This window comes from Haliaeetus leucocephalus, unplaced genomic scaffold, assembly GCF_000737465.1.
Source record: "Haliaeetus leucocephalus isolate CR32 unplaced genomic scaffold, Haliaeetus_leucocephalus-4.0 Scaffold2, whole genome shotgun sequence".
In the NCBI taxonomy this organism is placed as follows: Eukaryota; Metazoa; Chordata; class Aves; order Accipitriformes; family Accipitridae; genus Haliaeetus; species Haliaeetus leucocephalus.
In genome coordinates this window covers 2259277-2273439 of record NW_010972438.1, presented here as the reverse complement: position 1 = coordinate 2273439, position 14163 = coordinate 2259277, and the positions used below count along the sequence as shown (strand labels likewise).

The following is a 14163-nucleotide window of genomic DNA, read 5'->3' as shown; positions in this document are numbered from 1 at the left end:
GCAGTGCCTGGGTGACTGCAGTGCTCCAGGGAAGTGTACATAAAACTGCTGCATGACTGTGCATCAGGTAAAGACTTCTTTCTGCTTAGTATAAGCAATAATGTTCCTGCTTTTGCCTTCCTGACTACCTGTATCTCTGCCCTCCTTGAGTCAGGACGTGTACTCAACCCGTGTCTGGATGACCAGTGGCCAGACTGATCTACCAACTGTTTAGCATTCAACGCAGCTCTGCTTCTCATAGACAGCCCTCCTTGTTCAGACAAGGAGATAGTCACACTGAAAGCAACAGAGCTGTGTTTGAGATTGGCTCAAATACTCTTAAGCTGCCAAACTGCGGGCATTGCCTCTGAAGGCACACAGAGCTGCAACAGCTGTGTTTGGGCTTAGCAGCTTTATTAGGGTTGTGTCTTAACTCAAGCAAGTCTGAGCAGTCCAGCAGTTGATTTGCGCCTCATGTGACTAAGATGTCAGCCGCTATTGCAGTATCAGCCTCCATGCTAGTTTGTCAAAACTTCATCAAAAGAAATGAGGCAGAGATCAAGTTAGCCTTGTCTCCCGGGGCGCTGCCCTTCTCTCTTCCCTCTGTACGGTATACCTTGGCTCTCATGCTTTTAATTGTCATCTCTGAGTGTACAGCATTTGAATACACTTCCTTACCATCATATTTTAGCCATCTGTTAATTTTATGTCAGCAGTTTTTCTTTAGTTTCTCAATCTCTCCCTCTGTCTAGCAGGATGAAGTAACTTAGTTCACCTCTCTTTTACCATCTCAGTTGATAGCTCTGCCTTATCCTAGATTGATCTTTCCTCTACATCTCTAAGTTAAAAGCTCCGTTTCTCTCCCTTTTTCTGCCTGTCAAGACTCTTGCCCATAACCAGGGACTTTCCCGTCTGAGGACTACAGTCCGCTGGACCACCTAGCTGGCGTACATCACTCCTCCGGGGGGGATTTTTCCCTCCCGTCTGAGATGCTGCAGGGCAGCCTGCAGCCACTGCTACCTGACCTGGTGCCGCTGTCTCCACAGGCAAGTGACAGCTGCCACTCTCCTTTGCGTTGCCTTTGGATTCAGTCACTCCCCGTCCTTTCTGCTGCACCTTGTCATCTTGTTTCTTCCCATGCGAGCCTCTTCTTGTCTCATGCCCTTTCATGTTATGGCTTGTTCGACTTCAGTTGTACCTCCTTTGAGTCAGGACCAGCCTTGCTTGTTCAAGGAACACCTTGTGCATCTGTCATGCAGTTCAAATAATATAAAATTAGGAGAACATAAATATGTCTTTTCAAAGAACAGCTTTCCAAAACTTTTCCTCTTTTACAAGTGCTATTTAGCCTGTCTGCCTCCTAAGGGTGTTGCTGCCCAAGGTTTTCCTTCACAAGTGTAGTTGGAGGCATGTGGAACATGGAGTAGATTTCTTATTTGATTTATTGACCTAGTTTAAGCAAATGAAATGTCTTTGAAGCTTTTTAAGACCAAAAAGTCTTTAAACATGAACTTAAAGGAGTATGTGGGTGCCTTAAATCCAAATGTGCAGGTATTTTCAGTGCCCTTGGAGGATACTACTGTCTGCCATGGTTTTGGTGTTTGGCTTATTTCTAGAAAGGATAATAGGGATTTGCCTTTTAGTAATTTTTGGGTTTTGAATTTTGATTCTCCTTTTGTATCTCATAATGCGTTTCATAATGGTGTTACTTGATGAATTGATCTAATAGATTTAATTATGTTAAAGAATTTGGCTTTTTCATCTAACTCCACTTTTTTCTTACAAACAGGCATTAATCTTGACCAGAATAAAAGAGGTATTTTTTTCACTGGTTCCTAAGTCTTGTGGGCTTTGCACTGTGGTGTAGTTCACTTAGCTGATAGAAACATTACATAGCTAGTAGGCACAGGGACACAGGGTATTCCCTCTCAGTGTAGGTTCAGTTGAAATATTTAAAATACTTTTTACAGGTAAAATGAAGGAATTGTTCTACTAAGTAATTACTGTACAAAACCAAACAGAGTTTTGGTCACTGTTGTTGGGATGTTGCAAAGATGAAAGAACAGAGCTCATGTGCATGTGTGTGTTGGAATAGCTCACCTATCTATCTGTAGTGGAAGATCACCTTGTGAAATACAGGGCTGAAAACCACGCCTTAATTTTGGCCAATCCGTGGCTGTAGTGTTTACCACTAACTATTACCTGTGTTCGAAATAACAAACACACAGCTGGTTTCTTCAGTAAATTAGATACCAGCTAATAATACTTGAAATGATGAGTTTTCAACTTTGGAGCTGTGCTGTCATTGAGCCAAGAGCAAAGTCCCATTTACCTGTGGACTCTTGAGTCAGCTACTGGTCAACGCTAAAAGAAGAATCTCTGTATGCCAGGTTTGCTGATAACTCTGATTAAACAGATGAAGGTGACTGCTTATTTCCTTTGCTTAGTCAACTTCAATTACTGAGGCTTTATGCTTTAGAAGCTATCTGTTTAATATTTCCCTTCCAGCATTCATTCCCACCCTTTCCATTCAGTTGTTGATGGTGTGGTAGATATGCTGTCTACAACATGAAATTGCCTAACAAGTGGATGCAGACCAGTTAGAAATGACTGGTGTGCAGAGAGTCATGGCTGAAGCTGGTAACCAGTATTACCTCAAGGTGATGTTCGTACATTTCAATACGGTGGGATGAGTTTGATTTTTCTCTTCTTTAACCTTGTGTTGTAGACTCGCCAGCCTGTGTTTGTACAGTTGCTGCAAGGCGTGTTCAGAGTGTACCATTGCAACTGGTTAATGCCAAGCCAAAAGGCTTCAGTGGAAAGCTGCATTCGGGTCCTCTCAGATGTAGGTAAGAGATGGATGTAATCAGAACTAATTGCTGCAAACATGGTCATCCAGTATTTGCTGCTTACATGTCATCCCTCCAAAAAGAAAGTGCAGTTTACTTCCCACAGGTGCCACTTGCAGATAACTCGGAGCCAAGGCATGGTACAAAGCCAGAGTTATGTTGATATATTGTCATGGTTGAGCAATAGGTGTTGTCACTGTAACCTGAAGTGCTTTCTCTGTTTAACCTCAAAACTCTCTGCAGTCCTGTTGATCTGCAGCAGGGAAAGAATTTTGTGCCACTCCTCCCAGTAGCTTGCTCCACTTTTAGTAGCAAGAAGAGTGATTTGTACTGGATATTGAGGCCAAATTCTGTTGGATAGGTGTACATGTGTGTTAGCAGGAGTTTAGGAGTGTGTGTGTGTAAGGACAGATTCCTACTCCCACACTTTGAAGACAGTAAACAGCTCTGAGGTGTGAAAGCCTTTAAACATAATGCAGCACAGAGGTCTGACCCGTTACGCAGGGACCAAGTATTGCATTGTTTAAAAAGCACACGAAGGAGATTGTAGAAGGAATTGCAAGTAGAGGTTGTCTTTTCTTGCATTGATTGTAATATATGGGCTGAAGGAGTCAATTCTTACTAACTTTTGCTTGTTGCAGCGAAAAGCCGAGCAATTGCAATTCCTGTAGACTTGGACAGTCAGGTCAACAATCTCTTCCTGAAATCTCATAACATTGTACAGAAGACTGCAATGAACTGGCGAATGACTGCAAGGAATGCTGCCCGCAGAGATTCGGTGCTCGCTGCCTCCAGGGATTATCGAAACATAATTGAAAGATTACAGGTGACTTCACAGTACCCCTTCCTCCGTTGATAAGCACTTACTTGCATGCCTACACAAAAGGAGTAATTTAGTAAGTACAAAGACATTTGGGAATTAACTAGTCCAAATGCCACATGGAAATCAAGTTGGCTGATGCTGAATATAATAATACTGTAACACTGTATAAAAAATCAAATGTAAACCATTGTATCGGGACAGGTAATTGAATGTGCACAGCTAATGGGTATAGAAGTACTCATCCTAGGAGGTGTTGATACTTGAAGCTAGTGGTACTTGAAGTATTCTTGTTCCACCATTAGTAATATTTTTTTTAGTAAGACAGGACTTTTTCATCATCACAGCCTTCCAAACTCCTCCAGTGCTTTGCTCCTTGTGCACCAAAACTCTCAGACAATGAAAGGTGCCACAGCCCTGCCTGGAAACCACTGCAGAGCTTGAAATAAATAGATGTATCAGTTCCTTGTGAACCAGTTGCAGCCACAGTCATTCCCTGAAACGACGTGTGTGCCTTCCCATACTGCTTTTGCTAAAAAGACTATTTAAACATTGTGCTTCATGTTAGAAATAGGGACTGATGTGTTATAGCTGTATGCTATGTTCAGATCTGTAGGCAGTTCAATAAGGCCTATTTTTTATACCATATGAAATTCATCATCTTGAATGATGCCTTTATCCTTTGAAGATTCATCCTCTGGTCAAAAGCTTTTTCTGGCAAACAGTTCTAGCTAACTTTAGGTAAACTTCTATTACGTAATGTAAAAACACAGCCCAACCCAGTCTCATTGAAATAGCTTCTCCCTCTTCCTCCAGTCCTGTCTATTTGTCCATTTCAATTGGATTAAACTTTGTCTCTGGCTTCACAGGTATCTCAGTATTTTCTGCTTGTTTAAGTATTAGGATAAACGTGGCTTCATTTTTAAGGTAGCTACAGCTTTCCAAACATGGAGGACAAGCCGCATAACTATTTTTTTTTTTTGCAAAATTTTTCAGTAGTACTTTTGTCAGTTCGTGTAAGCATAAATAGCCTGATCATTATCACAAAGTTTCAGTGCAGCTATGAATCTGCATTTTTCTCTTTCTCCTATATCAACAAGAACACCTACAAACATGGGCAGGGTAGGGAAACTAAGTAATCTGGGGGACTGCTGGAAATCAGGTCTCCCTTTTTTTAGGACACCTATTAATCAATAAAACTGAAAGTCTTATCTGACCAAACTCTGAGGTCTTTAATCTAGTTTATCCGGTCAGGACAGACCTAACTGTCCTGTCCCTCTTTTGTGGTTTGTAAAATTAATTTGCATATAAATATAGATTTATTTAATGTTTAAAGTCTTGATATGGTTATATTCTAGGACATAGTATCAGCTTTAGAGGATCGCCTACGTCCTCTTGTCCAGGCAGAGTTGTCAGTACTAGTAGATGTGCTTCACAGGCCTGAACTGCTCTTCCCAGAGAACACGGATGCAAGGAGGAAATGTGAAAGCGGAGGTTTCATTTGCAAGTAAGTTGTCTTGAAGTCTGTTGTTGGGAGGGGGTTTGTTACATTTTGCTTTTTCCCAGTTTTCCCATGCCTTATGGAACAGTGCCCTCTTGCCCAGCTTGGTAAATACTTGATATACTTTGCAATACTTGTAAAGGACAGTATTTTGTGGGATAGTAAATGCAATTTGTCCTTGGACGGGGAAAATAAAATGCTCTTGGGGATGGGGAAAGACTGCTTGATATGCTCTCAGAGCTAATGCTTAAAAATTTCTCTATTTGCTGCAGGATACAAGTGTCATGAACAGTAGTATAAATGAGTAAAAAATTTTGAGCTGATCCCTGTTATTTGATACCCGCCCTCAACCCTAGTAATGTTTGTAAGGTACTTGATCTTGTAGCACTTACTGCTGGGCAAGTATGTCAGAATCCATTCTTATCATGTGCATCACCTAACACAGGTGCTTGCCTACATTTAGAGGGAAGGAAAAGGAAAGGTTACAAGGTCATTTAGAGGGCAATTCAGAGCAGAATCCAGCTTCTCAGATCACCTCCTGGAGGGGTGGATTATATACAGAGTTTATGGAAACTAGGTACCTGAGTAAGTGACAAATGCTGGGTAGGATGGATTTCCAATTGCACTGTCCAGGACTCTTGATACGGTTTTCAACAAAGTAGTATGTGGAATAGTTTTCTATAAGTGCTTGTTCTGGAGGACCATCAGGTCCTAAATCCCACTGCCCCTTCCCCTGATTCCTTTCTGCCTGTAGTCGGAGGGGTTTATCTGGCTGTCCTCCTGCGGGGGGGATGCAGTTTCCTTCACAGCTTCACCGAAGCCCATGGTAGCTGGTTAAATGTTGCTCCTGAGAGAATGTTCCCAAGATGCTTGTATAATGGTATGATAATAAAACCTGTTTGTGGCTTAAGCCAATTAAGTAAGATAGGCACATATATCTTACCCCATTTTTACAATATTAGTACTAAAACAAGCTGTGATTGATTGGTTATTTTCAGGTTAATAAAGCATACTAAACAGCTGCTAGAGGAGAACGAGGAGAAACTATGTATTAAAGTATTACAGACGCTCAGGGAAATGATGACCAAAGATAGAGGCTATGGAGAAAAGGTAACGTAATTTACAGTTCATCATTCTGTGTTAAACACTGTCTTTATTCAGTAAAGGAAAATAAAATTCTCGCTCTTTCAAGTTGTGTTTTGTATATGTAAGCACTTCTGTACTGGATCAGGAACAAAACATTTTTAGTCAACTAATAACTTCAAATATAATTTGAAAGGTAAGCTTGTTTCTGTTGCTTTTCTACTTTAGACTTGCAAGTTTAAATCTAATTCCTGCAGTTGCTGGCACTGTGAAAATATCTAATTTCGTTACCTTTTTATGAAGGATATAACCTCTTTACCTGCTTTCTGGGTCTAGGTGACTCTTCATCACGTAACCTTGCAACAAGAGGATATCTGTAGTTTAATTTTAATTTATATACATTTGAGTCATCATCTTGTTGTGAAATATAGACGGAAACTGTCTGTATACCCTCCCATGGTTTTTTTTTTTTCTTTCCTTTTCCTGCATAAACTCCTTTGTCTTGTTGAGAAGTACGTTTCTCTGTAGGTACAGACCTATTTTCTGTTTGCATCAGAAGAGTGTGTATATGCCCATATGTTTGTGTACCTAGACATTCCTACTGTCAATCTCAAAATCCTAGTCTAAATTATCTTGTGCATTTCTAAACAACCTAGGTTATTGCCGTGCCACACAGTAGGTGTACAGAGCAGTATACCCTCCCAGTGAACGTGCTCGTGACCAACCGAGAACTGGCAGCGGGGACTGGGGAAGCAGAGGTGCAGAAGGATGCTAGCTGCAGCTGCGAGTCTGTGCCCAGCAGCAGATGGTGTCTCATGTCCAATTCTCGCTTGCAGCAGGATTTAAAGTTGTTGCTTAGTGCTAGATTCACAGCACAAAAAGGCAAGAGCTTTAGAGGTCAGACAGTTTTATAATAGTAGTAATTGTTTATAGCTGCAGCCGCAAGGGAGGGAGATGCTCCAAAGGCAGAGAAACCTGCAGCATTGCTGGCTGCCTGGCCAGCTGGGATGTCGCACACAACCTCTGCTTTGGCTAGCCTCGCTGGAAATGAGGATGCAGGAGCAGAACATCATGCTCTGTTGCCAGTCCAGCCCGAGGCAGGTGCGGGCACGCCAGAGCGCAGGGACCTGGAGTGGGGAGAGCAAATAAAGCGAGGAGGCTTGCACGCATGTGGGTGTGCACGTGCGCGCGTGTGGGCTGTTACCCGAGCACACCCAGCCGAGTACACAGCAGCGCCGTGAGTGAGCAGGAGACTCCTCGGAAAATGCCCAAAGGGTAGGGATGGCCCGTGCTGTGCTCCTGCCGTGTCAGGGAACGTTCTTCCCACGTGTTGCCACTACCTCTGGGCTGCCAGAGGTCTAGCCCGCATCCTGCCTCCTGCTGCTGCTTTGCTCTAGACTTGCAGTCCTACCTAGGTTTTTTGTTTGTTTTTTTTTTTTTTCTTTTTTACTTTGCAGTAGCCATATTTTTTAATAAACTCATCAGCTTTGGGGGCATGCCCTAACCAGCTGCAAGAAAGAAGCATGTATATGTGAGATAAGAAGGGGAGCAGGGTAGGTAGGAAAGGGCAGCCACTGCAGCGTTCAACTTAACTTTCAGCACGTTGTCCTTTTCTGCTGAAGTGGCAGATCGTGTGCTGGGTCGTAACAGCACAAGATGAAGCCCTGTGGAGACCTGTCCTCTCCTCAAGGTCCCTTTGATAAGACATCTGCGATAGAGTACAAGTCTGATCTGGAAGGGGACTGGTTGTAGCCTGCAGAAGTGTTAGTCTGGTCCTGCGAAAGGGCGTTGGGCTAGGTGATCCTCTTCAACCACTGCAGGGTGCTGGTATTTCTTGTTGCCCAACTCTGGGGATGTAAAAGATTAAGCGTAACCATGGATTTAGTTTTACACTTTGTTAGCACGTTGGTGTGCTTTCTCCTGTTAAAAACAGCCAAGAGAGACTGTGCGGGGTCACCTTAAGCAATAGAAAGGCTGGATGATATATACTATATATACTGTACACCAACAAAACCCAAATGAGAGCTTTGAGGTTTTTTCTTTCAAATGCAATCTGCCACTCGGAGATTTTTCTAAATGGAAATTCATCTACAGGAGTTCCTTAGCCTTTATTTGGCATACTCGGGTGAAGCAGTATTTCTAGAAAATACAGTTAACTTGCACCATTCAGGCCATGGAAAACCCCACAAGATTCTAAAAATCTTCAAAGTGTAGAAAATACATTAATTTCTGAAACAGTAGATCAGTTACATAATGCCAGACAAGAATACGCTTGCCTGTGCAGTGGATTTCCGAATATGAAAAAGCAGCTGATTGCTTATAGATAGGCTGCTAGTAGTACAACAGCTTTTACTGTCTGGCCATGAGAAGTGCAATCATATTTATTCTCCCTTGTGACTCATATAACTGTATTTAGTCACCACTTAAAAGGCAATACCTTTTGTTTTTTTAAAAAAAAGGGAAAAAAAAACTTGTGCACCCATTCTCAATACGGGAGTCCCTACATACATAAAGGTGGCAAAACTTATTCTTGTGACCAGCATATTGATCACGCAAGCAATATTGCTTGTAGGTCAGATGGTCACAGAATTGACAGCAGTCACTTCAAAGTAGTGTTCAGCAGCAGAGCGCCATGGAAGTTTTGGCATAGCGTGTGATTTTGCTGCAATACCATGTGGTGCTAGCTGGAACAATCTGATTTTTAAAAAGATTGTACTCCTCCTCTCGCGCTTAATCTTCCAGCACAAATAATGAAAATGCCACACCCTCCTGGCCCGTGAGCTTGTCCCTTTTGTAGGTGGGAAACGTAATGAGAATGCGGTGTTGTCCGCTCCCAATAGCAAAGGCCTTCATTAAACAGCTGGGATTCCTCCGCAGCATGTAAAAACCGTGGTGAGAACACAGATGTACAGAAGCTTGTGGGAAGGCTTGAAGTTTTACATATTGCTAAAGACTCTTCATCTTGGCACGCACTCAGGTTCGCTCAGTGATGGGTAGCATACTGTGGTATATTTAATAGGCAGAAAACTTTACTACATTGACAGTGTAGGCTAGACCCAAGTTTTTTACTTTGCTGAAACATGTCATTCATAGATGTCTTCCTGGGTGCCTACCAGACAATTAGCCTCAGTTCTGCAGGACTTAGGTTTTAAAACTCCGTTTCTCCTCCCGAATTGGGAATCCAGCCTCTGCACTCCTGCTGCTGCTTACAGCTCACGCTGGTGAGGACTCGGATGCCCAAGGGTGAGGTTCTTGGATCTCAGTCAGCCACCCCGCGTGGTTTGTCACTTGGCACAGGAACAAAGCCAGGGCGCATCCTGCCTCCGAAGATCCCTGGTGCTGTGCTTCCAGCAGTGTCCGTTCCCTAACCCACCACATCCCGGTGCTTGCGAATGTTACTCATGCTCACAATGTTGAACTGCAGCATTAAAGTGTTAAATGATTTATAAGATCCTAACGTGAAATTTATTTGTAATTTCTCTTACTAATGCTTGCTTTCAATTCTTCCCCTTCTTTCTCTTCTGGCAGATTACCATTGAATTGGATAATGCTGAGGTTTTAATTTTATTTATTTTCTACAGTGTTGTTTCTATGGTGTTTGTTTTATGAGTAGCCCTGTGATCTGTCCTGTTGTCTCTTCAGCATTGAGCTTTCTGATTTGTATTCCTGTGTCAGTGAAGTAGTTGAGTTTTTTCAGTCTGCTGTGTGTCTACACTGGGAATAGTTACCATAACTAATTCCGTATGTCATTACTTCGAATATTAGTCCAAAAGCAGTTACAATTTCTGGCAGCCTACAGTCATTTGGTGCCATAGTAGATCCCACGAAGCTTAGGACCAGCCCTGAGCACCTTTGGAGGATCAGCAGCCGCAAGCACCATTAAAACGTCCGCATTTAGCACTCAGCCGCGATTACCGCGTCATCGGTGAGCAGGCTCTTTCGGCAAAACTAAATACTGAGGTTTAATGGCATTCACGCAAGCCGTCCCAGGGCACGGCGCAGCTGGGCGCCGGCGGCGCTGCGGAGGGCTGGGTCCTTCTGCAGAAACTACTGCCGGCTTTACCGAAAAAGGTGACAGTCGTGCAATTCATCAAAGCATCTCGCTGTCCTTCCTGTTGCTTCTTAGGCTTGGTACATAAAGCCACGTGAAACGTTTGGATGTGTTGTGAAAGCGGCGTGGTGTTAACCCTATGAAAATTACTGACTTCGGAAGCTATTTCTGTGCGAAAAGCTTCCTACCGTCAAAAACGTGCCTTCAGTTGGCAGTGCGACAGCCCAGGCTGTGTTTATGCTGCATGTAGCTGTTTTACGGGCGGAAAAGCCGTATTTGAGTGAGAACTTTCAGACTAACTGAAATTAAGCTTTCTAAGGACTTTTAAAAGCGGTGTGTCTGGTTCGGGCACTGGCACCCAGGGTGGAGGGAGGGAGCTGAGCTGTCTCTGCTGCTGCAACTTCCTCATCCAGCTCAAAAAAACCCACGTGTGGGCGCTAAATTTGAGATTCTTTTTGCATAAATGTATAATACTGAGAAAGTGATTGACTGGCACCTTATTTTACTGAAATACCAGGAAAAAAAGAAATATTTTCCTCTCTGCGCTTTGTTTCCTGCATTCTCTCCCAAGCCAAGCTTTTCTTTGGAACAAAATTCAACCGCTTAAAAAGCTTAAAATGTTACTGCTCTTTATTCAGCAGAGTGGATAATGAAATATGCCATAAATTACTTTCTGTAGAACTTGTTAATTTTGACGTTGATCAGCTGAATTCACTGGATAAACTTCATTCTGAAAACCAAGTAATATTTGGGGACCTTGCCTGTTGAAATGCATTTGAAATGCAAACTGTTTGTCACAAAAGTAGACCGAAAAGTGTACGCATGGCCCAGGGCTGGGTTGGAGGGTCTTTTCTGTTCGGCAGGGCTTTTAGGGGAGGGAAGAAGCAGAATTCCTCACCAGAACAAACCAGAGCTGTGGCTTTTTTTTGGTTTAACCTAGCCTCTGGTTGGGATGCTCAGGCCCCTGCTGTGCTGCAGGTCGGTGCTGTCACCGTCATCCTGACGCGCACTGGGGTCCCCTCTCCGGGCTGGGGCAGGAGGTCCAGCCAGGGTCTGAGGTACCTTTCCTAAGAAAAAATTCACAAGTCTCTCCCATCATCAGTTTCAGCTTTAATGAAAAGCTCTTTATCAGAAAATCCTCATCTAGGGCTGCTTGGAGCATTCACCCTTCTGTTTGTCAGTGGAAATTTTCTCCTCTTAGTGTGCCCTTCCCCTTAATGTGCGCAGAAGATAGCTGACGGGTAGGGTGTATGCAGAGAGCGAGAGTCTGATTTTCGGTCTGAAGGACAGCGTTTTCACGTGGCACAAGTCCATTTACTGCACTGCTGTCGCCTCTGACCTGTGCTGTGCTAGTAAGAGACATCTCGGGTGCGTCTCCAAGCTTCACACCAAACTTCGGTATTACGTAGTTACAGAGGTGCTGTGATGTCTAACCTCTGGGGTATTTTCTCTTTCTCTTTTTTATAAACCAAGATTTTTTTTTTTCCCCCCTCTTACCTGAGAAGTATGCACCAGCAGCGTGCTCTGATTTTGAGAAGTTAAGCTGTAGCACATGAATGTTTCTGTCAGGTGCTAGACCCCTTAGATTGTGTGGCGCTACGCCTTCGCAGAATAGCACATATATATATATATAAAATTTTATCTTGGAGAAACTTCAGACAGAAACTTGAATTGTTTAATTGCAAATTAAGTCATAATATGAAACTCTTTCCCCTTCAGTTTCTGGCTGTAATGTGCTGTCTTTGCCTGCAATAAATCAGCCAGAGCGTGCAGAGCAATTTAGGATTTGGTCTGGAGGCTGCAAAGGAGGAACTTTATTGCTCCTTGATGGAGCAAATGCATGCACAGAGCAGGTGTGTTTATAACCATCAGCAACGAGCACTGGCTGCTTATAGAAAGGGATTTGGATGGGGCTTGAAACACTGACAAGTCTCAAAGGAAGTCCCGGGGTTTCCTGAGGTTTTTTTTTTCCCCCTTGTCAGCCCTGGAAACTGTAATCATTTAGGGCAAAGAATACCAAAATCTCCATTATTAGTAAAATTATTAACTTCCTTTTCCGTCAAACTGTGCACAACTTAATTTTTCTGATGAGCTGAAATGCTCCTCATTCCCTTAGGGTAAAACTCTGTTGAAGTAACTGTCTCATGGCATGATTTCATAGTATGTATGTGATTGTATACATAGGTTGATTTATATATCTTAGTTGCTTACTGCAAGGTAATTTCAGCGAGCGGTGGGTCCGAATGATAAAAGATACTGAAAACACCGGGAGGTCCGTGCGTTCGTTACTGGAAGCCGTGATAGAAAATCGACGTTCCAGTCCCCCTTTAACGTTTTTGCAAGCGAAGAAAGGGAGTGCCCTTTTAAGTGGGTGAATACTGCTGGAATTCACCTCGATGGTAGGAAATCCCCCGCAGAACAGGAAGGATGGCGAGGGCTGCGACCTGAGCGCGAGGTCGGCAGCACCCTTGCGAACGCCCGGCTGAGTCCTTGGGGTTGCTGCTGGAGAAGGGCTGTGGAAGCGACGGGGGGGCTAGGACGCTCCAACGCCGTCGGCCTCCTTCACCTGCCTTCCGCTGGGGATTTAGCTGGAATTCCCTTTTCGTTGGAAAGGAGGGACGGGAAGGAACTGCAGTTTTTCCGAAGAGAAGCGGTGTAGCGTGGTGTTTGTTTTCAACATCTCTTACTATAGTCTGAGGAGCATGACCTGGTCTGGCAGAAATATGGGGAGAGCATCTTTAAGCTCTTGTAGATGGGTTTTTTTTGAACTCTGCAGCATCCGCTGTTGTGGCAGGATTTGTGTAAAAGGTTTTTCTTCTGGGGACAGAAATTAGGATGAGAGTCATCTTACAGTATTTCCAAAACATCCAGGTGCCTGTGAACTTGTAAAAGCGCACAGACCTTTGGGATAGGGGCTGTGTAAGACCGGTATTAAAATAAAGAGCAGAAAAAGTATCTTGAAGGATGGATGGAAAGCACAAGTTGTTTTGATAGAAAACCAAAACCATCGGAAGCTGTAAACCATTTTACACCTTATTTGCACCTCACTTGCAAGAGGGTTGTGTTGGTTTTCTCCTGACCTTGGGGAGTTTTGTGCTCAGAGCTCGTCTTTTGGTTTGCAGCGGGGCTCTTGTTTCTCTCCCAGAGCATCAGGCGGGCGTGAGGAGCTGAAGCGGTCTGACACGAGCTGAAGAGCTAAATATAAATAGCGTGGTCTTAACGTTGGCTCTGTGCAGGCATCTCAAGTAATAAAGTAGAAACCTCCAAGGCAGGGCACTGGTGCGTTGTCTATAAAAGCCCTTGGGCTGAGCCTCCCTTGATCGGCTCTTTACTGGGCCGGAGCTGCTGGAATCCTGTTCTTGATGGAGCTGTTGACTATGCTGGTCTCTTGGAGGAGAGGTTCACACAACAGCGATAACTCAACCCCGGTTGTAATTAGGCACAACAGCTTAATTCACTTTTAATTCAATCCTCAACCACTAAAAAGTCCAGGCACGATACAAATACAGATTTTATGGTGTTTCACAACCCAAGTTGAGATGGTGAGCTCCACCGTGGGTTCCCTGTGGTCCAGGACAGCTCAGGCAGCACAGCTCCCTCCCCATTGAGGCGTTTCCGTTTGCGACGTGCCGTTCCCGTCCAGTCTCCCCAGTCCGGATAGGCGCCTGGGGACACCGTGGCCCAGTTTCCACCTGCAGCGCGAGTCTCGGGCGCTGAAACGCATACGTCCTAGAGGAACACGTTAATATTTTATGGACTCAGAAGGAGAGAAGTGTTAGTGCTGACCTGCAGGTGGCATGCTCAGGATGCTGAATGTGGCTGGGGGGTGTCCTAGTTTTATCCCCCCCCCCCCCCCACCCCCCCCCCCCCCCCCCCTCGC

At 44.0% G+C, this 14163-nt stretch overlaps 1 protein-coding gene across 1 annotated transcript in view; it reads left to right on the top strand.

The window, feature by feature from the left end:
- Positions 1-14163, top strand: part of ITPR1 (inositol 1,4,5-trisphosphate receptor, type 1) — a 165127-nt gene that overhangs the window by 74887 nt on the left and 76077 nt on the right. The window contains exons 34-37 of the mRNA XM_010570399.1: positions 2708-2828; positions 3470-3654; positions 5007-5155; positions 6148-6259. Coding sequence (XP_010568701.1) covers positions 2708-2828; positions 3470-3654; positions 5007-5155; positions 6148-6259 — 567 coding nt within the window. The remainder of the gene's footprint in view (positions 1-2707; positions 2829-3469; positions 3655-5006; positions 5156-6147; positions 6260-14163) is intronic.